Below are 26,948 nucleotides of genomic sequence, written 5' to 3'. Positions count from 1 at the left end.
TGTATGTACTTGATTGAAGACTAAATCCCTCTTCTCCCCTGCTATGCTGCCATAATAAAAACAATCAACTCAGGGAGAGGCACAAGGCTTTGTTTCTTTCCATGGCACACAATGTGGCAGACATCATAGATTCATTTTCAGATTTGCAATTCATGAAATATTGCAGAATCAGCCACGTAGTGTTCATAATGCTTATCACAAGACCGGTGAGCAGTGTGGGATCCATGCTTTCAGGCAGAAATGGTTGACACACAGTCTACAGGGGAAATTGAAAAACAGTGCAAAATGTAGACAGAAGACCATGGAATGATTGGGGCAGAGAAAACTGCAATATGGAATGGTAAGCCTACTCCCATGAGGCATTGTGATCCATTCCCAGAATTCTTAGTGGCAGTAGACAGCAGTTTGCACAGTGTGATGGCTATCCATAGTACACTGCTCTCTGCTGATGCTAGACCATCAAGTGAGGATGCGCTCTGCCAATACAAGGAGCCTTTGTTACCTAAGCATGCATGCACGCTGTCACAGTATAGGTAAAGCATTTGAAAACATTTATTGTTATCTCAAAAGCCTGAACTATTTTTGAGGGATCAGTGAACAGGCTTTGGGGGGGGAGTGTTCCCATCTTCTATCTAGCTGCTGGAGTACTTAGCTGTCAGATCCTTTTCCAAAGAAATCTTTCTTGGGCTGCTCTAAAGCAAATTCTTTCACTTAATCTTTTAAAGCTATTAAAAAAAAAAAAAAAAAGCACATAATCTATAGTGCCTCCTAGTGGTTCACTACAGTAACTCTTAACAGGGTACCAATTCTCTTACTTTCAGCAAAACAACTCATTCAAAATATTTTATATTATATCTTATCAAAATATTTCTAGCCATAACAATAATAAAAATTGTAAGTCAAATGTGTCAGAGGCTCATAAGACCAAGGTCAGCCATCTAAACATTCCTACTATTCTTACAATACATTCACGTTTTATCCCATCTTCCCATTTTGATAGCACAGCTGCAAATATGCCTCCTAGTGCCTATGTTTTCCCTAGCTATTTAATGTTTGATTTTCAGCTGGCAGTGGCTGAACATATAAAACTTCTGATGGCAGTACTGTCAAATTCTAGGGTACATGCAGGAATGTTAAATTTTGGGGTAACACATGTGAACACACAGACAATGTAATTATAGCAGTTTATGGATGTTATTGTAAATTGACTTAAATTTATAGTGGAGACATGGCCTTAGTTTCAGATCCTACACCATTTACACTGATGTTCACTATGTTAATTATGCAATCACTACTAATCTTTTGGTAAAAACAGAAACAAAGAAGGGCATTTAACATTTGGGCTGTTGCTGCATTTTCTGTTATCTTTCCCTTCTCATTGAATAATGGGCCTACCCTGTCCTTGGTCTTCCTTTTGCTTCTAATGTATTTATAAAATGTATTCCTGTTACTCTTTATGTCCTTAGATAGTTTAATCTTTATTGTGCTTGGCACATCTAATTCTCTCCTAACATGCTTTCGTTCTTTTATATTCATCTCTAGAAGATTTATCCAGTGCTGCACAGGTCCTTAACTCAATTTTTGTTTTTTGGAAAATAAAATGAAAATGTACATGCTTCATTGAAATCATTGCTCTGGGCTGGGGCTGGGAGCTTCCCTGTGGAGAGTGGACTACCCCAGCCCTCTCTCACCACAGGAGCTTGAAGCGGCTCTCCATGGTTGTTGCAGCTCTAGCAGGCGCACTCAAAGGAGCAGTGCATGATCCCTGGCTGGGGCAGGTCCAGGTTCGTCTTCCCTTGTACTTCCCAGACAGAGTGAGGAATGCAGAAAACTGCATTTTCCCCTCATTCCCTGAAGGGGAACAGCTAGTAATGTTCCTGTATGAATTGGGGAGGAGGGAGCTTCGGCTCACACTCCCTCCCTAAAAGGCACCTGAGGATGAGAGGCTCAGAGTTGAGGCAGTCCTGGATGGGGGCGGAGTTTTTTTCATCTGCCTGGTGATTGCATCTCTTTTCTATATGGCTTTAAGAGAAGCAATCCTATTCCACGCACATCCTGTTTTCCTGGCACTACTAAACCTTACCTTGCTTTAAGTTACAATAAGAGGAAGCTGTATACGGAACTTGGTGGTCCTACCTCTTGTCATCTGAAAAAGTGGGTTGTGCCCGCGAAAGCTCATGATACCAGCTACAAGTTTTGTTAGTCTTTAAGGTGCTACTAGCCTATTCGTTGTTTAAGTTTTTGCTGTTTAGGAGTTCTTCTTGAATGGACAGACAGACTGACTCTGTCAAATATATAGTAGATTTGTAATTTGACCTATTTTCCACATATTGCACATCTCTTTTTTGAGTTTCAGGTAATTGAAGATCTCTTGGTTAAGCCAGAATAGTCTCTTACCACACTTCTTATTCTTTTCTTCATATTGGGATACTTTGCTCATGTCCTTAATAATGTCTCTTAAAAAAACTGCTAGCTCTTCTGACCTTTCTTCCCTTAGCCTTGCTCCCCATGGGATCTTATCTACCATACTTTGAGTTTGCTCAAGTCTACCTTTGTAATTTGACTGTCTTTATTCTGCATTTGTCCCCCCATCACTCCTTAGAATCAGAAAATAGGGCTAAGTGTCCTTTCAAATCATTGTGATTTTATTCTTTTTCCTTCCTACAAACTCCCCTCTTTGATAGCCTTGGCTGCTTAGAGTCTGGGTTTTAAGCCCTTGTCTCCTGCATTTGTCTGTACATATATGGGAAGGGTGATCAAGTATAAAAGGATAGGAGCCTAGAGTCCTTTTAAGCACACACTCACCTAGCAGGCCTCTGGCCCCTACTTCGACACAGTACACAAACACACAATCTCCAAAGACACACTCAACTCTAAGCAAGCCAAAAGAAAAACCAAATAGACAAAAAGTTCATGCACACCAAGAATTAGTACTTGCTCCCTTTTCAGAAGAGAAGATCTCTCTTTCTCTCAAACTTTCCAGTGTTGCTGTTGATTTGCCTCATAGACTCAAAGGTCAGAAGGGACCATTATGATCATCTAGTCTGACCCCCTGCACAGTGCAGGCCACAGAATCTCACCCACCTCTCTTAGAATAATCCTCTCACCTATGTCTCAGATATTGAAGCCTTCAAATAATTTGAAGGCCCGAAGATGCAGAGAATCCTCCAGCTGTGATCTGTGCCCCATGCTACAGAGGAAGGCGAAAAACCTCCAGGGTCTCTGCCAATCTACCCTGGAGCAAAATTCCTTCCCAACCCCCCAAATATGGTGATCAGCTAAACCCTGAGCATGTGGGCAAGACTCACCAGCCAGACACCCAGAAAGTTCTCTATAGTAACTCCTATCATCCCTCCATTGACCTATTTCCCACTGATAATGAATGGTCAATTAGTTACCAAGATCATGTTATCTCTTCAAACCATCTTCTTATCATAAAATCATAGAACTGGAAGAGACATCAGAAGGTCATCAAGTCCAGCCCCCTACTCTAGGCAGGACCAATCCCATCTAAATCAACCCGGCTAGGGCTTTGTCAAGCCGGAACTTAAACACCTCTAGGGATGGAGACTCCACTACTTCCCTAGGTAAACCATTCCAGTGCTTCACTACCCTCCTAGTGAAATAGTTTTTCCTAATATCCAGCCTGGACCTCTCCCATCATAACTTGAGACCATTGCTCCTTGTTCTGCCATCTGTCACTACTGAGAACAGCCTCTCTCCATCCTCTTTGGAACCTCCTTTCAGGAAGTTAAAGGCTGCTATCATATCCCCCCTCACTCTTCGCTTCTGCAGACTAAACAGACCCAACTCCCTCAGCCTCTCCTCATAGGTCATATGCTCCAGGCCCCTAATCATTTTGGTTGCCCTCCGCTGGACCCTCTCCAATGCGTCCACATCGTTTTTGTAGTGGGGGGTCCAGAACTGGACACAATACTCCAGATGTGGCCTCACCAATGCCGAATAAAGGGGAATAATGACATCTGTGGATATGCTGGCAATGCTCCTCTTAATGCAACCTAATATGCCATTAGCGTTCTTGGCTACAAGGGCACACTGTTGACTCATATCCAGCTTCTCATCCACTGTAACCCCCAGGTCCTTTTCTGCAGTACTACTACTTAGCTGGTTGGTCCCGAGGTTGTAACTTTGCTTGGGATTCTTCCATCCCAAGTGCAGGACGCTACACTTGTCCTTGTTGAACCTCATCAGATTTCTTGTGGCCCAATCCTCCAATTTGTTTAAGTCACTCTGGACCCTATCTCTGCCCTCCAGCGTATCTACCTCTCCCCCTAGCTTAGTGTCATCTGCAAACTTGCTGAGGGTGCAATCATCCCCTCATCCAGGTCATTAATAAAGATATTGAACAAAACCGGTCCTAGAACCGAACTTTGGGGCACTCCGCTAGAAACTGACCGCCATCCTGACATCGAACCGTTGATCACTACCCGCTGGGCCCGGCCTTCTAGCCATCTTTCTATCCATCTTACCGTCCATTTATCCAATCCACATTCCCTTAACTTGCTGGCAAGAATATTGTGGGAGACCGTATCAAAAGCCTTGCTAAAGTCAAGGTATATAACATCCACTGACTTTCCTATGTCCACCGAGCCAATTACCTCATCATAGAAGCTAATCAGATTGGTCAGGCACCACTTGCCCTTTGTGAATCCATGCTGACTATTCCTAATCACTTTCCTCTCATCCAAGTGTCTCAAAATGGATTCCTTAAGGATCCCTTCCATGGTCCCTCACTTGGACCACATTTATTGGAGAAGTGAAATCATAAGCTTCATGTTTTGTGCATCTAAGAGATCAAAACATAAAGGCTCATCTCTCCCATTCAAACTGTCTCCCTAAAAAAGGAGAATCTTCTTTTAATTGAATGGCTAAGAGACAACAGCTAACTTTTGAACAAATTTGGTCATCTTGCTACAGTTTATATAAGGAATAATCTGTTACCTGGGTTTTTGTAAATGCTGAGCACATCCTTGAAATAATGAGGTAAGAATCTTTCCAGTAAAAGCAGCACATCCTCTAGCTCTTCCAGAATCCCCACAAGTAGGAAATTTTCATTCACGTTCAGTTTTGCTCTTTCAAGGGCCCATTCCCCAGGCTCCCTTTATGGATTAAAAAAAAAAGTATTTAGTAATAGTATTCCCCAATAGGAAAGCTATATGATATTAAGAAAACATCTTGGCTCCCTGACTCAAATATGCTCATATATGATTTTCATAGGTTTGCAAGCAGGCTTTGTGATATTAAGCTTGATTGGTATTATGATAAAGATAAAAAGAAAACAAAAAGATAGAAAGATCTTTGTGGCTTCCAAAGCTCATTATGAATCATACTGAAGCAATTTAGTATGTAAATGTATGACTTTTATACTTAAGTTAGATACTGTACAGTAGTATTAAATTCTCTAGACAGTTTTACAGAGAGGTTCAAAACTCTTACCCATATAATAGTATGTCTTTACTGAGACTGTCCATTTTATATTTTCAATTCGTACTTGTTAAGATCATGTAGTTATTTTTTCTACATTTTTCTTATGGTCTATTGAGTGGGCATTATTAAAAACATCAGCTGCACATTGCAGTATTGCAATGCCTGAAGTATGATAGCATCATGCATTTAATAATACCCACCAAGGAATGCTATTGGCCACTTTCAATGTGGAAAGTTTTCACCACCACTTACCCAGTTATATTTTATGAATGATCATGATGAGTATAGGCCTGCAGATTTACCACACTAACTGGTATAAAAGGGCCCATGTGGACCCATGGACTCCAATGATCTCAACTCGTTGAGGGCATGTCCCATAATTCTTTGCAACATTAATTTGCGCTTCCTGAAGTCAGAGTATTCCTTCCTTTCATAAGCACATACTCTTGGTGTCCAACCTTCTAACTAACAAAGACATTCCAGGACAGTAAAAGAGGGCAATAATACAAGATCCAACAACTGGTTCTTTCTCCTCCTTTCTCTGTCCCAGCTCAGGTGCAGGGTACATCAACTTGGGAGCTGCTCCAACTTGCATAAACTGACAACAGTTCCATAGACGACATGGTACCTTAGGGACAACTGGAGTGTAGCCCACTTGACCCACTCCCCATTCCCAATCTGACACACGCCCTGCACAAGGGGATACAAGTAGTAAGGGCACAGACTTCGATTATTTGCCCACCGGGGATTAAGCAGTGCAGAGGGAGTGGCATGGGACAAAATCTCCCAAACAGTTGATAGTGGTCCTTGGACTTTTGAAATAGTATGTTTAACCATCAGGCTGAAATATGACCTTCTGAAAAGAAGGCAGGGGGTGAGGGTCACATCCTTGCTTTGGGCAAAGCATCGCGCTGAGTGGGTGGGTCCTACACCTGAAGAGTCAAGGTGGGAGGCCCTGGGTGTGTTGCAGAGGAAGACCAGCCTGCACTCACCCTACAGTGGAGGTTCCTGTCCTGCAGGGCTGAACCCAGCTCTCCATAGTGTAATCTGGTGTATGGGGTCATAGCTTAGCACAGGTTTGGGCCAGCCACCCCCTCCCATCACCCTGAGGGGATAGAAGCTGCACAAGTTGCTGCTGAAGGTTAAATTTTGATTTTATGTAGTTTGCGTTCGTTTTCATTTTATGTTACTTTACATTTTTTAAATACGTACAAAGCTCTAATTATAGCATGTGAACGCAAGGAAAAAAATGAACGTAAAATTTAAACCCAATGCTTAACTGTTTCTTTATATATGATTTCATAATAAATACACTGATACATGAGCCATGTTTTCCCTTATATTTGCAACAGAGCAACAACTGTTGTGTCTCTGATACCACAGTACATGGTAATTATTAGCAAGTGTTCAATGTCTATTGCTGTACAGAATCAGTAATGTGTGATATACATTTACCTGCATTTTGGATGCTGTCCACAGAAATATGGTATGATGTAAAATAACCTGGGATTGGAACATTCAGGGTAATTTTCAAGAATACATACATTAATATCCTAGGGAGAATGAAAAAAAAAAACAAATGTTACAAGAATCAATCTTACCACCTCAATAAAAAAATTGCTTCTCTCTTTCTCACATAAGTAGAGTTAATCTTTTCCTCATACTTCATTGTATAGTCCTGATTGCACAGAATGTATACTCAAGTCCCTCACAAATAACTTGTAGGACATTTAGCATTTCTGAATTTTATTAAGGTGGGATAATTTTTTCTGTGACCATCACATCATCTGGCTACAACATCATGTTACAACATCTGTTATAGTGAAGATATCTTCAAAGCCAGTTTTAACTTCACACCATATGACTAAAATCTACTGAAGAACAGCTTTGGTATTAGACAGCTTTTAACATAGCCATCTTAAACAGCAATCTATTAATGCCATTATTACATATGCTTAGCAATTTCTCCTCTAATTATACTATGGGAGAAGAGAGAAGATGACAGAATAATTTGAAATGCAATCCCAAGGACACAAAACTGTTTTATTCTACTTTCATTCACTGACCTTATACTGTACCAGTATAAACTCAAGTTCATACACCTTTCTTTTCTGCTGGCCAAAACATGCATCACTCTTCACTGGAAGTCAATATATCACCTAGCTATTCAGGACTGGATCATATGGTGAAAATTTTCCCTCATGAAAGAGATGTATGCTCAGTAGGAAACCAAGACTTTGATCTAATGTAGAGACCATTCATCAAAGACTTGACATAGGTACAGCGTATTGAACTTTACTAATATAAATAGGGGAATTGAGTCAAAATGGAAAAAATAATGTTATTTTTTATGTAGGCTAAATTCTGCCACTTTTACTTACACTGAGTAGTACCTGTAGAGACCTCTACTGATTTTAGTAAGACTGATTGTAGCAAAAAGTACAAGATAGCATGAGTATGGATAGGAGAATCTGATCTTTTGTGAAAGTAACCTTTAACTAATTATGAAATCTTAATACCTACTTTTATAATGCAATTTAGCTTTATATATAAAGAATGAGAAACATGACTAACTTAAGAAGAGATAAACTTAAGACGAAGAAATTATATGAACATTTCAGCAGATAGCAAAATATTCAATAGTCAAAAATCATGATCTTGCCATAGGAGAAATGCACATTGCCCACCACATCATCAGTGAGACCAGAATGCTGATAAGCTCCTTGTCGGAGATAATCAGACTCAGATTTTTAGTTACTATTCAGGAAAGCACTTATACTCAGGCTATATTTACTCTACAGCATATGTTGGCATAACTTATGTCACTCAGGGTGTAACTAAAACGCCCCTTGAGAGATATAAGTTACATGACATAACCAGTGTGCCTGGTGCTACATTGGTGGGAGAAGTGGCATTCCGTGCCATTCACGGAAGTGGTTTTATTAGGCCAGTAGAAGAGCTCTCTCCTGTCAGCACAGAGCATCTTCAGTAGATGTGCTGCAGCTGCATCAGTACAGCTGCTGCAGTGCTGTAGGTGTAAACATGTCTATCATCTTTCAAATGCTTAACTGATTTTTTTCCTGAACAAGGATGCTTTACTCAATCAAGACCTTAATTGTAACAAATCACTGATAATGTTGCATTTAGATCGATAATGAGACTCCTCAAGCTATGTTCCCATTTTTCTCCCTCTCTTTTGTTAATGTAAATCTATTACCACTCTTTATCTTCACAGCAAAACATCACAATTTAATACAAGAGATAAGTGAAGTAAATTCTGTTGATGTAACTGTAGTAAAATGACTGCCCAGGATGATAAAACTTTTCCGAACCGGGAGAGACACACAGGTACCTTTCTGTGCATATTAGGGTTCTGTGTGTGGTCCATGAGACATTTTGTTTACTGTTGCCCACACACAGGGTTGCCAGATTCTGCTGGTTTCCATCCACTTAGGTTTTTTCCTAGTGGTATCACTAAAGCGACACACATAAAACGGGAATGTGAAGTGAGGGTAGAGGGGGAAATGCATGTGGTCTATAGCACTAATCTATAAGCTTGTGCTTATCAGTTAATTGATTACTCAACTACACTATTACATCCCTATGCTTTTGTGAAGTCTGTTTTAAAGTTTCCAAGCTGGGCACAACTGTCAGTCCTTCCCAGGTTTTGCTCAGTCATTCTGACCTTCACCGTCTGGGATCTTTTAATTACTCTTTGCTGTCTTCTGAGCACCCACTCTCAGGCCTTCCTATCTGGAGTCTACCACAGCTCGTCATTTCTGCAGAAAATCCTAGGCCTATCTACCAGGTATTTTCCCACATCTTCAAATGTCCAACTGGGCCTTTATGCCCGAATCCTTACCACCTGTCAAGAGGAGGCTGTGGAGGGCAGGAGACAACACAAATTCTTTTGATAGGACCCTTAACTCCTTGGGTTGAGATAGGTCAGTCAGAACCCTCCTAACTTGCTGCTCTCTCCCCCTTTTAAAGTTCACATGCCTTTCCTTAAGCCCAATGCATAGGTACCCTGAGACCCATTCCCCCCTCCAAAGCCCAGTCACTGTGGGACAATCAGGATGGCCGTCTGATCTTTGCCCTATTACACTTATTAGTGTAATACGTGGTCGGAAAAAGACATGTATCTCACTCAAAAAACAATGCTCTCCTTGGGAAAAAGGGTTTTAGAACACATTCAGTATATTTTATTTGCAGAATGAAACTCAGTCTATATGAAAGAGTACAAGAAATGGATTTCCCCAAACTAAAATAACTAGGGCTACTAGAGGTAAATCCATTTGTGTGGTACTACAGATTGTATTTCCCTAGTCCAGCAACCATCTGCTGGAGCAGAGGAGGTAAATGCTGGCACTTCTTCTGCATCTGAGGCTCACTTCGGTGGCAGAAGAGCTGGTATTGACCAAGTGGGGAGCTCGGCAGAGCGGATGGGGCCGCAGGAGTACAGCCCCAGAGGAATGGACCGAGTCCCATGAGAGCCGGTCTGTAGTCCCTCCTCCCTGCCCCTGAATTCCTGGCTCCCCTCTGTGGCACTCTGCAGCCACTGAGCCTCTTACCCCGCGTGTCCTCCATCCTTACTTCTCCCCCTCATACTGTTCCTGAGCTTGCAGTGCCTTTGGAAGGGTGGTGAAGAAGTTGAACATGGGACCCGGTTTTTCCCTGTTGATTAACCACAGTTACCGCTCACAATTACCTAAAAAAATTGTGATTAAAAATAAATCACGATGAATCACTTTTAAATCAGACTGTTAAATAATAGAATGCTAATTGAACTGTATTAAGTATTTTAGATGTTTTGATACATTTTCAAATATATTAATTTCAACTGCAACACAGAATACAAAGTGCTCACTTTATCATTTTAGAGAATAAACATGTTCTAAAATAATATAAACAAAAGAACCAGTATTTTTCAATTCATCTCATACAAGTACTATAGTCCAATCTCTTTATTTTGAGACTGCAGTTTACAAATGTTGATTTTTGTGTTACATAACAGCACTCAAAAACAAAACAATGTAAAACTTTAGCACACATGAGTCCAGTTAGCCCTACTTCTTGTTAGACAATCACCAAGACAGACAAGTTTGTTTATGTTTACAGGAGATAGTGCTTCTTATTTCCAATGTTACCTGAAAGTGAGAACAGACATTTGCATGGCACTTTTGTAGCCAGCAGTAAAAGGCACATAGGTGCCAGAGGTGCTAAAAGATTCATATGAATCTTTATATTTTGGCCACCATTTCAGAAGACATCCTTCCATGCTGATGATGCTCATTAAAAAAATGTGTTCATTAAATTTGTGACTGAACTACTTGGGGGAAGAGTTGTATCATATCTCCTCTTCTGTTTTACCAGCATTCTGCCATATATTTCATGTACAGAAGTCTCAGATGATGACCTAACATATGTTGTTTGATTTAAGAAAACTTTCACCATAGATTTGACAAAATGCAAAGGTGGTACCAATGTGAGATTTCTATAGATACTGCACTTAACCAAAAGGTTTAAGAATCTGAAGTTCCCTCCAAAATCTGAGAGGGATGAGGTGTAGCACACATTTTCAAAATCTTAAAAGAGCTACACACCAATGTGGAATCTAAAACTGAAGCACTTTAAAAAAAATCAACTTTGTGCTGATGGCCACTGACTCAGAAAATTGAAATGAGCATGCATTAGTCTGCACTGCTTTGGATCACTATCAAGCAGAACTCTTCATCAGCGTGTCCTCTGGATTGGTGGTTGACACATGAAGGGATGTATGGATCTTTAGGGCATCTGACACAAATATCTTGCAACGCACATTTTTTGTTATTTCAGAATAAGATCAGTTATTCTAAATAACACTGCTGTGTAGACATAGCCTTTCAGGTGACATAAAGAAGCCAGCAGTATTGGCTCCTGCAAATGTAAACAAATGTGTTTTTCTGAGTGACTGGCCAAATAAGAATGATCAATGATTTAGATAATGGCATAGAAAGTATGCTTATAAAGTTTGCAGATGATACCAATGTGGTTGGAACTGCAAGTTCAAAAGGGCTGCAAGAGAATGGGATCATAATTCAAAATGATCCGGACAAACTGGAGAAATGTTCTGAGGTGAATAGGATGACGTTCATACATACAAAATGGGAAATGACTGTCTAGGAAAGAGTATTGCAGAAAAGGATCTAGGGGTCAGGGTGGAACAATGTGACACTGCTTCAAAAAAAGCAAACATGATTCTGGGATGACTTAACAAGAGAGTGTGGTGTGCAAGACACAAGTAGTAATTCTTCTGCCTTACTCTGTGCTGATTAGGTCTCAAGAGTATCGTGTCCAGTTCTGGGCACCAAATTTCAGGAAAGATGAGGAGAAATTGGAATAGGACCAGAATAGAGCAATAAAAATGATTAAAAGTCTAGAAAATATGATCTACGAGGGAAGACTCAAAGAACTGGGTTTATTTAATTTGGAAAAGAGAAGACTGAGGGGACAGGATAGCAGCTTTCAAGTACCTAAAAGGGTGTTACGAAGTGGAGGGAGAAAAGTTATTCTCCTTAACCTCTGATGAACGGACAAGAAGCAATAGGCTTAAATTGCAGCACGGGAGGTTTAGGACATTCGGAAAATCTTCCTAATTGTCGGAATGGTTAAGCACTGGAATTAATGGCTTAGGAAGGTTGTAGAATCCCTCACTGGACATATTTAAGAGCAGGTCAGACAGACATCTATCGGGGTCACCCAGATGGTGCTTGGGCCCTCTGTGAGGGGTAGGGGATTGGACTTGATGACCTCTCAAGTTCCCTTCCAAGTCTAGTATTCTATGACTCTACGAAGTAGGACTGAGTAGCTTAGTAAGCTCTAAAGTTTTATACTGTTTTATTTTTTGAATGCAGTTTTTTTAATATAATTCTGCACTTGTAAGTTCAACTTTCATGATAAAGAGACTGCACTACATTACTTGTAATGGGGAAATGGAAAAAAACTATTTTTTTTTACAGTGCAAATATTTCTAATAAAAAATAAATATAAAGTAAGCACAATACACTTTGTATTCTTTGTAGTAATTGAAATCCATGTATTTCAAAATGTAGAAAACATCTAAAATATTTAAAGAAATGGTATTTTATCATTTAACTGTGTGATTAACTGCAATTAATATTTTGTCCTTTGACAGCCCTAATTAAACACCCTTTTTATTTCACATGCTGTTAATTTTTAATCTATTTTTAACTGGGGCATGTTTTCAACCTAAATAGAAATTTTGGAAAGAATGAAGACCGTTGGTTCAGTCATGTCAAAATGATGTATATTAAAACACCCCAACACTTTCCTCATATATCCCAATCAGAAATTGTACATACAGAAAATTCAGAGACCTTGGGGCTAAGCTAAATGTGTCTGAATAAAATCTATTCTACAGTTTTAAAACTGAGCATTTAAAGTTTCTCCAAACCAGTTCAGCAGAATTCACTTTTATATACAGAATAATACAGAACTCTTCATCTAAGAAAAGCAGCTGGAATTAGGTTTTCTATCTGGAATTTCTTGGTTTGTGTAAAATGTCAACATTAGTGGGAATTAAAGTACTTTATTTTTCTCAATGTAAAAAACACTTAAGATAAAAAAAAATCCAGACATCAAAATTTTCATTGCTCATTAATCCTAAGTGAACCTAAATAGAACATTATAGAAATTTTAGATTCTATTAACAGGCTTATATTAATTCTTTCTAAATGACCTTAAATACTTTAAATCATAAATAATTATATTTTAATAACAGATACCTGTATCTTACAAATATTTTTGTTTGTTTCCCATGAATTCACATAAATTCAGTTAATCCGCAAGATATTGAAACTGCCTTTGCTTCTCTCAATCAATCAGAAAAAAAATTACATCTTTCCATGTCATGCTAATATACTGTAACCTGTATATTATAATTGGGAGGGACTCTTATTTATAATATAGCTAGCTAGTCTGTATTTCTTAGCAAAGACTAAAGGTAACAGATGTGAAACGAAGGTGCATCACAAGGTCCATGGAGGAAGTGGTAAACTAAATAAATGTCTTTCAACTAGACACATAACTATAAAGGAAACTAAATAAAATAAATGTGGAAAACCAGTCAGTTAATGGTGACCTCTCCTGCTTACAAGACGGTTCTTAATACAGTTCTTTAGTCAACAGTTCAGTATTGCAATTATTACGAACAGCCAAGGAAACATTTCCTGCTTTGCTAAGCAACCTCAGAATCCACTAACTACTTTTTTAAAGTGTTTGTAGTTCAGTGTTTACATGTATGTCAAACTGACCATCACATCCTGACAGTAATCTCGCGTAATAAATATTAAGTACAACTACTTAAAAAAAAAAGTATCTTTCTCCAACCCCTGGGTGGTTCTGAACCAGATGGTGATGGAGAAAGAGTGTAAACAAGGATGCTCAGAAGATTGCTCAACAGTGTAAATAGAAAATCAAAGAAGAAAAGTTACAGTTTCATATTTTTAAGGTCTAGAAAAATCTACCTTGCTCTAGCAATATCATAAAGTCAGAATAGTGGTTGAAATGAAGGTTCCCAAACACAAATGTAATGAAGATTGACTAAGACTGTTTTTGTATGTTAAAATCAAAAGTTACTAAGACTTTTGTGGAGATTAAGTGATCATGTAATAAGTATTGTTTTTAACTAACCAGTGTTTAATTGTCTCATTCAGTGAAAATCAAGTAAGTATTTTGGGCATCTTAATGCAAAGCCACATAAAATAAAGATGATGAATTTCTATTTTCAAATTTTGGCAGAATTTGGTCCTTGCTAATGAATAAAGGGACTAGTAACATGCCATATGGTAAACAGATGCTATGCAAGTTTCCTCATATAGCACTACCAAAGCATCTTAATCCAAACGTTTGGCAGCCATTACTATTCTGGTGTGGGGCACCTCCAATGACTGCCAGTTAGGGATGTTAAGGACTAGTCGACTATCCAATAAGCAAATGCGTATCAGATAGTCAGTTGACTAGCTGATATCCCTCTTCCCCCCTCTTGATGCCTCTATCAGACAGAGGTAGCAAAGGGAAGGGAAGAGGAGGTACTTCAAGGCAGCAATGCCGCACAGCTGTTCCCGAGATCAACTGAGCGTTGCTGCCGTGCATGGAGCCCGGGGACAGATGGGGACTCCTCAGCTGATCCCAGGCTCCAATGTGGCACTTCTGTGAACTCGAGATCAGATCAGCTGGGAAAAGTCGGTGTTTCAAAGAGACAGTGCCGCACACCTGATCCTGGGCTCCCCTGTGTGGCGCTGCATTTCTGTGGAACCCGGTGTCAACTGGTGAGTCCCCAGCTCCACGTAGTATTTCAAATTGGCAGCACATCATGGAGCCCAGAGTCAGGGGGGGACTCTTGAATACCCCACTGACCCCGGGTTTCATGCTGCTCTGCCGCTTTGAAATGCACAAGAGCCCCCACTGGAGACTCTTGTACATGTCAAAGCTGGCATGCTGCGTGCAGCCCAGAATCAGTGGAACTTCCCGCTGGCCCCAGGCTGCACGTGGAGTTCCGCATTCTTCCTTTTAAATGTACAAGATCCCCAATGAGGGAATGCAGAAATGCCTATCGACTAGTTGAGTTGTCGATGGAAATTCCATCGACTACTCAACTAGTCAGTTAACCACAATTTAACACCCTTACTCCCAATAATATTAAATTATGCTCTATTGTGTGGGTGTCTTCTGAGATGGAGAAATGTCCACCAGAAACTCACCCTTAAAGCCATTTCAATATCCAAACCTTATTCTAGAGGTAAGAAGCTAGCACTCTAGCTTAGTACCCTACCAGGTCTTAATTTAGCAATGTTATGTCCCATGCACTGTGATGCAGCCCATGCTAAATGACCTGACTAGCACTGATCAGATGTGGACGTTATTTTATCAACATAGTAATTAAATTATTGTAATTTATTCAGTCACAGTGGATTTGACCATTTAACTCTGGCCATGTAGTTAAGTTTCTCTAGGGCTACGTCTACACTGCTGGCTTTTGCCAGCAGAGAGTATGTTAATAAAGCTCTCATTAGTATTTGTCACGCTGTTATTAGCATATTCTCTGCCCGAGGCTTTTTGTGCAAGAGGTTTTTGCACAAAAACAAGCAGTGTAGACGATCCGTTTTGTGCAAAAACTCCCTTTTGCACAAGATCCTTATACTTCAAAAAAGGAGGTATACAGATCTTGTGCAAAAGGGAGTTTTTGCACAAAATTGATCCATCTACACTACTTGTTTTTGCGCAAAAACCTCTTGCACAAAAAGCCTCGGGCAAAGAATATGCTAATTACAGTGTGACAAATGCTAGTGAGTGCTTTAGCATGCTCTCTGCCAGCAAAAGCCGGCAGTGTAGATGTAGCCTAGGTATTTCTAAATACGTCTACCAGTGCAGTAACTGAGTAAATACAAATCACCATACTGTAGGAATCAGTCAGAAAAAAATCCCTACAACAACACATTTTCTTTTCATGTGTGACACTGTTAAAGTGACCAACATGAGATTTTTTTTCATTTTTTGTTTCATGCCACCTCTACAGTAGTTTTTGACAGAAAGGGAAAGAGATGAGACACTCATTTCATCCTGAAAAGGGAGAGACCTTTGATCACAGGCCTGAAAGGCCAATCCTCTATGCATTTGAGTTGCACGCTAAACAAATCAACTCTGTTGGATAGCAGTAGTTAGGAAGATCCTGGTCACAGACAGACAAGAAATCTTTAATGCAGTTGAGGGGGCATCAGGTCACTGACACCCTTGAAGAATACTGAGTAGGTATTGAATGCCCTGTATCATCAGGTTTCTTTGTGGAAATATTTATCCATAATACAATAAACTGGAGCAATGGAGCTTAGGGCGATGAATGTGAGATGGCTGTGGCCAGATAGAATTCATCAGAAAGGAGTCTGGCTTACTAGCTACCCAAGTTTATTCAAGTACTTTGTTTATTGTATTATGAGTTATTCAGAACCAATATGGAGCCTAGATGCACTTCAAGACTGTGCACCATTACAGAGATTGAAAGCTAGAAGCCAGATGCCTTTTCTGACAGTAATATTAAAGTTTTGTCTCTTTCCACAACATGTTTCTCTTCCCCATCACCACCTTAGTCTTGCCTTGGTTTGGCTTCCACCATTTAGTTATCATCTAGATTTTTATCTTATTCAGGCATCAGGAAACTGGTTTGAGGGCGCTGTGTTTGAAGTGAAGGGGATGCAGGCCTAGGTATCATCTGTAGACCGTGGGATCTCACCATCCCCTCTGTAGGTTTCATGAACAGGATGGGGGATAAAACTGCTTACAAGTTTTACATGAGTGTGCTTACAAGATGCAGCTGCAGCCTTATATTATCTGTGCTAAAAAGGACATTTTAGGCAGGTGAACAGATGACTAAAAGTATGATCATGATTCTAGGCAGACTGACTGTTTTTATTCATGAAGCTTCAAGGGATCACCTGTCCAGGCCTGGAGGTGCAACAGATGGCTTTTTCACTCATACACTTCATCCTATACAAGGAGGTTACAAGGGGCTCCTCCAGCATGACTCCTTGTCAGCTCTACATAGGACAGATGGGATGGGGAGTGGCACTTCTGCAAGTCTCTGCCTCCCTTCCATTGAGAAGCTGATCAGAAAAGAGGTGTCAGGCTCTTCTATATAAGCCTCCACCTCTTCCAAGAGGTCTTAAATGAAAGGAAAATATTTGCAAGTTCTTAAGTTGCAATGTACAAACAATAAGGAAGTGATTAGCAAGGAGGGAACCAAGTCTTATCAGAGGCACAGTATACTGTAAAGGCAGGTCTCTTTAAATTTCACATATTTCTTTTAATCTTTTCTTCTCTATTCTCCAACTTTTAAAAAATATATTTTCTTTACAGGAAGTCTCTAGTAATGTATAGTTCCCAAAAACAGCTGCCCAGAAATACCACAGAAATATGTTAGCGTTCAAGTTCTCTTCCTTCACATTTCTGATGGCAGTATTTTTTTTAAACCTAGGCCTCTTTAAATGATCACAAGTAACTCATTATTAGTCCTCCAACTTAGCCTTTCCTCAAACTTACCTAAATCATATATTTATAAAACAAAACAAAACAACAGTATACAGAAAATGAAGGAGAGAGGGGAAAACTGAAATATCAATTTTTTTTCACTAATAAATCTGTAAGGCACTCAGTTACCATAGCAACAAGTGCAGCAATACAACCCACACAGAGGGATTAGAACAATGTTCTTTGGAAACTTTTTAGGGATCCTTAACAGCAACATGTAGGAAAAACAAAAACACTACATAGAGCCAATTCATTTGAATCACACTCTTGTCCCTAGCCATCTTGTTTGAAAATTAGTTCAAAACAGAAGGCCTTCTTTGGAACACACAGGACTGGGCAGTCTGTTCTCGGGAAATAGTCTATTCAATGAGTTTCATCCTCTGTTTATTGTTTGCAAAAAGACTAATTTTAATATTCCTAGTTTTTCACATGCTCAGTGCAAACACATTCAGTGACTAAGCAATTTGCTAATAATTCATTTTGACTGTTATTCGTTGTGATTACATTAATATTAATTAATACAGTATTAATTCTATTCTTTCTGGATGACAAGCTTTCACTCAGGAGAGTGGAAATCACTAAGATTTAAGATGGCTTGCACAAATCCTTTGTCCACAATCCTTCAGATTGCCCCATACAGCTGCCCCCTTGCATTTGTGCATTGGAGCTCCGTGTGAAACAACCTGAAGGATGGAGCTTAACATGTTTGTATTCATGATACTTTTCATGAGAATGGCTTCAGAAAAGAAAAGTATCACATACAAAAGTTTGAAAAAATGAATAAAGAGTTAAGTGAATGTACATGATGTATTCAAAAAAATGTTCACAAAATCTGCAATTTCCTCTTAGCTTTAGCCTCCTGATTTGGGGAGACTCAAGCTCAGTGGCTTGAGCATTGGCCTGCTAAACCCAAGGTTGTGAGTTCAATCCTTGGGGGGGCCATTTAGGAATCTGGGGTAAATCTGACAGGGATGGTACATGGTCCTGCCATGAGGGTAGGGTACTGGACTTGATAACCTTTCAAGGTCCCTTCCAACTCTACAAGATAGGTATATCTCCATATATTATTACATATCACTCAGTGAAAATATGTGGAAAAACAATTTCCTAATGTAAAAAAAAAAAAGACATTAACATTAGGTTTACAAGTCTCAGAGGGTGTTAGTTTGTAATTTTTTTAAAAAGTTTAAAAAACAAGTGGTCCTGTAACTCCTTAGAGACTAACAAAAAATATAGATCATATTATCAGCTTTCCTGGGCACAACCCACTTCTTCAGATGACAATAGGGTTGCCAGGTAGACCCCGCTAAAAAAAATTGGACACGCTTGTCCGGGGGGGCTGGCCAGGACGGAGGTGGGAAGGGGGGCTGGCCGGGAGGGGGACGGGGGCCGCGAGGCTGGCCGGCAGGAAGAGGGGGTGGGAAGCAGAGCTGGGGGGTGGGAAATCAGGGGCTGTGGTGTTTGGGGGGGACTAGAGAGGCCCGGAGGAAGGGAGGCGGGAAGCAGGGCTGGTGGTGGGTGTGTGTCTGGGGGCCATGGGGCTGGCCGGCAGGAAGAGGGGGCGGGAAGCAGAGCTTGGGGGGGGGGGTGATCAGAGGCCATAGGGCTGGAGGGGAGGATGGGGGGGGACAGAAAAAGGGGGGCGGGAAGCAGACCTGGCGGGGAGAGGAGTGCAGCCACTGGCCGCAGCCAGAATCCTTCCAGCCGTGCCCCTGGCAGGCATTCCCTTTACTTGCCAGCAGAAGCTGGGTGGGGGTGGGGCTGGGAGTCACTCCCCCCGCCCGGCTTCTGCTCCGAAGCAGAGGCTCCCAGCTGGGCGGCGGGCTGCAACTGGCGCTGGGAGCCTCTGGTCCCGTGCAAAAGCGGGGTGGCTGGGAGTCCCGGCCCTCGCCCCACCCCACCCAGCTTTTGCACGCAACCACACGGCTCCCAAAGCCAATCGTGCTCTACCTCCCAGTTGCTCCCTAGCCCCCGCCAGGCTTCCCTACAGCACCCCGCCAGAAATTCACAAAATACATGTCCAGTATTTTCTGAATTTTTCTACCTGACAGACGGTGCAAACACCAGACTGTCCGGTAGAAAACCGGACACCTGGCAATTCTCGCTGACAAATATAGAGCAAGTGGCACAGAGGGAGAAATATAAAGCAGAACAAGAGGAGGAGGAAAAAAACAAGTTAAAGTGTCTGTGCTAAATAAGGCTAATAGAGGGGAGCTTAAATGTCCGATAATTAGGTTTGGATGTCATATGGGTGTTAAATATAATGGCCCATCCCCAGGGACTGAACAAGACATTTGTTGGATGGGCCGTTATATTCAATGCCCAAATGACATCAAAAGCTAAGTATCAGACACTTATAGCCTGCTCTATTAGCCTAATTTACCACAAACAGGAAACTCTCTCTCCCCTTCACAGACAGGATTGTTGCCACTCTTCATTAAAACACAACATGTAGTTTTGGTACCATAAGACTTCTGTCTGTAATGGACATTTTAGATTTTTACAGGACTACATTTATCACCAATTCTTTGTATTCAGACAGCTTTCATTTTAAAAAGAGCATTTCTTTACCTTTCACCCTTAGCTCTTTTCATTCCTCATTTTCCATCTTTGCACAGATGCAAAAGTTTCAGTGAAAAAGAAATTAAACAGCACCAATGCAGAGTTTCAATCCATAGAAAAACATAGGGCAGTGATCTCAAGAAAGGCCAGCATGAAAACAATGAAAACTTGCTGAACACAATGGAATATGAGACATCTTTGAAAGGGCAACCTCCTTGCCCCCAATAAATCACAGAAAAAACTATCAGGGCTTTGGTATTTCCCAGGTTTCAGGTTGGGAAGCTTGGTTCATCTAACATTCCTTTTTCAATGTCGTTTAAATGTGGAAGCTTGACTTTTTAAACTAGACTAGGCTAGACTATGGTTTGTGTCTTAAACCTATGATAGATTTCCTGGAAGGTTATTATTGCTGAGTATTTTAGGGTTGTCCACTTCTATTTGGCAAATTACATGGTTTTAAATTCAACGTGGGTGCGTGCACGAGAAAGAGAGCGAGGAGGGTTATTTTGGCTAGGCAGAAAAGGCATGCAAATTAAACAACACTGTGTGCAGTTCCTCTTTCATGCATTTCATTACAGTCATTACAAAACTGACGTTTGTGCTGAATTTCTAATGTTTCATTTTGCACTGGTATACAAATTATTTATGCATTAATTTTAAAGTTTTCACTGGCATTACGATAATTTATATATGACAAAATATGAAATACTTCTGCGAGCTTTGGTTTTCTCATTTGTCTTGTATACATTCACATATAATGAATGATTAACTAATTTCCTTATTAGAAAACATATTATGTAAAAAAATTCTGCTAATGAGAATTGCCATCTTTTAAAACAAATATATTTCTTTTCCCACCACTTTTCTGGTTTTTGCCTTGCCCAAAACTAGAAGAGCTGATGATGTACAGGTGAGGGAGGAGAAAGGAGGATACATCTACTTCTGGAAGGGAAAATCTGTAGATGAACCTCAATTGTAAGGTGCCTCTCTAAGCTGCCAGTTGGCATCAATGAGTGGCTTATTACACTCTGAGGCTCACTAAAAACCAAAAGGTAACTATTGTGAGCGCTTATGCACCAACAATGGATGCCAATGAGGATGTAAAGGAAGATTCTTACTCTTGGTTGGAAACGATTCTATGGATCATTCTTCTGGGGGATTTCAATGCACATGTTGAATGAGTTTCAGACCTATGGAAGGAACTATCCGGAAAGAAGGAATTGGCAAAAGCAACTCAAATGGAATCTTGCTCCGAACCAAGTGTGCTGAACATGAACTTATCATCACGAACATCCTTTTTTGACAAAAGGACAAGTTCAAAACATTTTGGAGACACCCATATTCAAAGCACTGGCATCTTCTCAACTATGTCATAGCTCATGCTTGAGATCACAGAGACATACTTCTCACGAGGGCAATGACAAGTGCTCATGACTGCTGGACTGATCATCGTCACTTCCAAGCAGTCTTAGAAGAAAAGCTTCCATCGGTTTCTGGAACATTGGAGACAGCTGAAAGCAGTAATCATCAATATCTGTGAGAAAGCCATAGGCTACCAAACCAGAAAGCATCAGGACTGGTTTGATGAGAATGATGTTGAAATTGAGCAACTCACCAATGAGAAGAGAATGGCATTTCGTGCTTGCCAGAATGATATAAATTGCAAGACAAGGGAAGAGAAAAGAGGAGGCGCAGCAATGATGAATCCTTCTCTCTCTGACTGATGGTCCTATTCTGGATATCTTCAGCACTAGGTTACCCTGCCTCCATGCTCTCCCTCATTGTCACTTGGCTAGGGAGGATTCCCCATTGTCCCCCATTACAGAAAGGGGAGAGACTACCAATCTTGACATCTGCCTGTGGTATCCCTACTGCCTCAGACATTGTTCAAAACTAGGACCATGCCACTCCTTTTGTTTCCTATGGAGGAGGTGAAAGAAATGGAACAGTTTTGCTAACGTTTTGCTGCAGAGAGAAGAATTTGACAGAATCACTCTCTCTGACCCTGCATGTGGACACTGAATGTTGAGAACTCTGCAGTGTTAAGGTGCATAGTTAGATATAGGGATGTAAGTGACTAGTCAACTATCTGATAAGCATAAGCTTATTGGATAGTCGAGTAGTGACCCGGCTAGTTGCTTTCCCCATCCTTGTTGCCTCAGAGGGAGCAGGAGCTGGTGCTAGGGGAGCTGGTGTGGGGGGCAGGGAAGGCAGAGGCACAGTGGGGGACCCAGCATGAGCTTCTTAGCTTGTGACCAGTTCCAGATGCTGCGCCTCTGCTTTTTAAATGTATTAATACTTAGCAGGCTCTTAATACATTAAAAAAGCAAAAGCACGGTGGGGAGTGTGGGGTGGGGAAGAACCAGGTGCAAGCTGGGGCAGCTGATTACCTGGTGGCTCTTAATACATTTAAAAGGCTGGGAGCTAACCCTGCTGCAGTTCCTCAATTTCCCCATCTTATTCCATCAAAATTCCATTGACTAGTCAATTAATTGATTAAACACAATTTAACACTGCTAGTTATATAGTGAATGGGTGGAGATGGGAAAGTATCACTTCTCCAATATCAATCCTTTATAAATATTTGAAGATTTCTCCTTTGAAATAAAAACATGATCCTATGCCAACTTTTGTTTCATGTGCCAATCTCTCAGGATCATTTGATCTACATATGTGGCTGGGACATCTACAGCCACAATCTTATTCACAGAGGTATGCTAGTAGGACAGCCTGGGCAGAGTTTGGAGATCAGAGGCATCTGTGTGTCGTGACCTTCACAGTACTCCTACAATCCCCAGATGACCTTGCAGACTTCAAAACACCTATACTGTTGGAGGCCCTTCTGTTCCGCCCATTTCACAGGAAGGTAAATCCTGCTACTGCAGGCTCCCACTTTTCAAACAGGTTTTGATGGAAACTATTCATTCTGAAAGTTGTTGTTTGTTCACCAGAATTTGGCCTTCCTGATACAACTCTTAATCCTTAGGCTTTTTCTACAGCCATGAAACAGCATTTTTTCTGCTAAGTTTCAATGTTTAAATCCATTTATCTTTCTTATACGTCACAATACAAATCTCCCTAGCGGTCTCTGAGCACTTTTTAGGAATTTTAGCCACAGCTCTGGATTCCAGTAACAGCTGTGAATGCTTCCCAGAAATTTTTCTGAAGGAACACTGTATGAGGTCCAGGATTTGCCTTGCTCAGCCTTCTCTCTTCCCAAATGACTCCAGCAGCTCTCCTCTATCAATCACAACAGTGCTCAAGTGTCCCACAAAGGTTAAAGAGCATACTGAGTGGGTGTCAAAAAGGCACTATTTACAGACACTCCCTTGTTTTCAACATACATTTTTTTCTGGTTTTCCCCTTCCTCTTCCAAACTAGAGTTTAACTTGGCTTAACTGCTATCAGAAGGTTGTATCAAAAGACATGAGGCTTGCACTGTAGGCTCAATCTGACCCCTCCGTAGTAAAGTGTCACAGTGTCACAGCTGGAGTTCTGCCACACATCATGTCATGCTTTCTGTCACACAGTGTGCTCTCTTAGGCCAGCTTCATTAAAAAGCACTGCTGCTTTAGAAGACTGGAAATGGTCTTTGAGGTATCTAAGATCTGACCATGAAGTGATATTTTGTAGTCAGGTCTGGGACATTTCCAGTTTTAACTGAAGGAACAGAGAGACAGAAAAGTTCCCAGAATTCTGGCGATGTGTTTATACCTGCCTTTGTTGGCATGCTGCATGAGCTTCAGCTGCCAAGTGGCAGCTACATTTTTCCAGACACGGAAAGTGTTAGAATAATCTGTAGAGCCCTACAAATCTGCACATATCCACTTCACATTTGTGGGTACCTGCATCCACAGATGTCAATGCAAATCTCCGTGGCTCATTTTTGTGGATACAGATGCGGATGCAGGGCTCTAATAATCTGCTCTGGAGGAGATCCAGCACTACTGTATTTGAAAGGAAAAAGACATTGTTTCCTGGCCAGGTGAGCTGCACAGAAAATGTTCCTTTCCAATAATGCAATGAATATGCATAGTTCAGGAGGAGCAAGAAATCCAAGATGCTGAAATTTTATGCCGTTTTAGCAATCTGTGGTCAGCAGATGCATTCATTTGAGGTAGAAATCAGTTTTTCAGCAATTTCTTTGAATTTCTTTCCTGTTCCTAGCACCATGACTCTTTCTACACTGGGATCAGTTTGAGGCAGCTGCTCTTCATCCAGTTATTTCTTACTCCACTAATACATATGTGATGAGATGCAGTTACAGAAGACCCCCTTAAGCCTGTTCCCCAGTGTGCTGTTCATGGCACTGACACCAGCCTGCTTATTCTCTGGAGCTCCCCATCACCCTGTTCTTCAGAGCCAGATCCTCTGGTCACTCCAAGACAAGGCACAAAATTGGAGTTACTGTCCCCTAGAAGAGCAGTGCAGACCCTGAACCACTTTAGCTCTGGGAGAATACAGTTCTAGGGCACAGCATCCAGGAAACCAATCTCCAAAAGGGATCAAACCCCCAAATAAATCCATCTCTCTCTGAGTAAAAGTTTTAGACAATGAAAGCTCATTCAGAAAAGCCCCATTTATCAATGAAAGAAGGATATGCATACTGGTTGTTCCCCCCAGGTAACAATTATTTACACAGGGCTTGATAGTGTTTTTATTAAGTACAAACAGTAGGATTTAAATGGTTGCAAGTGAAAACAGACAAAGTAAGTTACAAAATTAAAATGAAAAGAAAATGCATAGCTAGTTCTACTACACTAACATTTATTGGAAACAAATTTTTTTACCCTAAAAGCTGTTCTTGTCCTCGCCATAATCTTCAGGTCAGAAACTCTTTTACCTTGACGCCGTCACCAGCTCTTTTTGGGTGAGTCATGCCAGCCAAAGACAAAGGGACAGATAGCTTTCCATTGCTTAAACAGACTTTCCCCTGGTCAGGAATCCTTTGTTCTCCATTCCCCCTTCCCTGGAAAAGTACCTGGTCAAAATGGAATCTCCGTGCCAGGTAGTATGGTCACATGTCTTACCAGTCCAATTGCTCTTGGACTTAAGGACAATCAAGGCTGTTTGCAGGTTAAGTTGATCACCCATTCCTTAAGGCTTCCAGAGCATCACTTACAGCTCTCATGAGCACATTTAAAACCATAAATAATCTCATACTTCATATTTCTAACTTTATATACAATGATACATGCACAAAAATAGAATATACAGATCCAGCAGATTGTAACATTCAAATAGATAGGTTACTGAGGTATTTTGTCGAAAGTATCTTTGAGTTATCCATATTTATATTCATAAGCCAATTTCATAAAGCATGTGGGGGGCACCATCACTATGTACACATACAGAATCCACTATATAGAAACTGGGGTCTCTCAAGAAAAGTTGTAGTTTGGGGTAAGACTCTCTCCTAGGCACAGGTTTCTCTGAGGGAGTAAGCAGAGCTTTGTTTTTTATTCTGCTGCTCTGATTAGTCATGTGTGCTTTCCTTTTGGAGGTCTTTATTATGTCAGCGGTGCTAGAAACAGGACTATCCCCTGCTTAGTTTTAACAATCTTATCTCATTTAAAAATTATTCATGAATTAAACCCCCACCACAAAAAAACCCTAAATATAGCTTGCCTCAGGATTTACAGAATCTGCTGCAGCTATATCAACAGCGGCTTGGTTTCTCTGGTGCCAGAAGTTGTGTTGGAAGCTATCGCTACAGCAGCTGGGAGCTTGTTATTGAGACTGCAATTTCCTGCTGCAGCACCCTTTTGCCCTCAGCTCAGGAGTTACATTGTTTCAGTTGCTCCTTTGGCTCATCTTTTAATCAATCCCACTGACAGGATGAAAACACAGCCTCACTTTGATGTGGTAAAAGCCAAGTTTTTTTTATTAACTATAAATTCATCTTATTACTCCATTTCTTTTTTCTTGTCCATATTTTGTGACATTCTTCCAGAGAATAAAATGGCTTAATTCTCAGAAGTGACTAGTGATGTCAGGTGCCTCCATTTTCAGGCGTGCAGTCTGTTATTCCTTAAAATGGACCTCATTTCTTGACGATAGGTGCTCAGTAGTCTCTGGGTATTAGGCCCTTTTTAGGCATCTTTCAGTTGGGCATCCAAATACAGAAGCGTTCCAAATAGTCACTTTTTGAAACTTTAGACAAATATAGTGTCAATTCCCAAGGTCAGGAGTCTATCTACTCAGGAAACTCTGCTAAAAGCTATACAGTATAAGTATTTTTAAAAAAAAGTATAAAAAATTTACATATTATAAAGAACTATACACAAAAAGAACTGAGGCAAACTGAAATATTAACAGTTTGAAGAAATCAAAGGAAAGCTCCAGACACTGTAGCAATATGAAGGAACTGGACAGAGGAACAGTTTTTGCCTTCTGTTATAAGCTCAAAGAATATTAGGGTCCTCATGCAAACCAATGGCCACTGCTTTCAAGAATTCTCCAAATCCAGGCATAGTCACACACCTCATAGTAGAATATATATAGGAATCAGCACTCAAATAAGACTAGGCGGTTATAATGGAAACCATTTTGGAGGAAATCTGCTGGAAGAATCCACATACTAAGCAAAAGGACACTACAGAGAAATAATTTTTAATGACATTAGTCCAAGATAAAGTAATGGGTCAAATATGAATTTTTAAACATGCATATAATGTGTCACTATCATGGTACTTTAAACACTTACACATCATTTAAGTTGAACACCTCTGTGAAAATGTCAGATATATAGGATGTCTGCTAAAATCTAACACACACACGCTACACTGTAATTTTTAATGAATACTTTGTAAGAACCAGTAAAATTATCAGCAGCTCACAAGTTACAATGATTCTAT

The 26,948-nt window shown here is 40.5% G+C and overlaps 1 protein-coding gene across 4 annotated transcripts in view; it reads right to left on the bottom strand.

Moving 5' to 3' along the window:
* UST (uronyl 2-sulfotransferase) overlaps positions 1-26,948 on the bottom strand; it is a 233,848-nt gene that overhangs the window by 42,707 nt on the left and 164,193 nt on the right. For all 4 annotated transcript variants that reach the window (XR_331477.4, XM_025180626.2, XM_075924400.1 and 1 more), the window contains 2 exons: positions 6,904-7,001; positions 4,963-5,120 (listed from right to left, as the gene is read on the bottom strand). Coding sequence is in view for 3 of the 4 variants with exons in the window: in XM_025180626.2 (XP_025036411.1) it covers positions 4,963-5,120; positions 6,904-7,001 (256 nt within the window). In the remaining variant the exon portion in view is untranslated. The remainder of the gene's footprint in view (positions 1-4,962; positions 5,121-6,903; positions 7,002-26,948) is intronic.

This window comes from Pelodiscus sinensis, chromosome 3 (genome assembly GCF_049634645.1).
Source record: "Pelodiscus sinensis isolate JC-2024 chromosome 3, ASM4963464v1, whole genome shotgun sequence".
In the NCBI taxonomy this organism is placed as follows: Eukaryota; Metazoa; Chordata; order Testudines; family Trionychidae; genus Pelodiscus; species Pelodiscus sinensis.
This window is presented reverse-complemented; position numbering and strand designations above follow the sequence as displayed.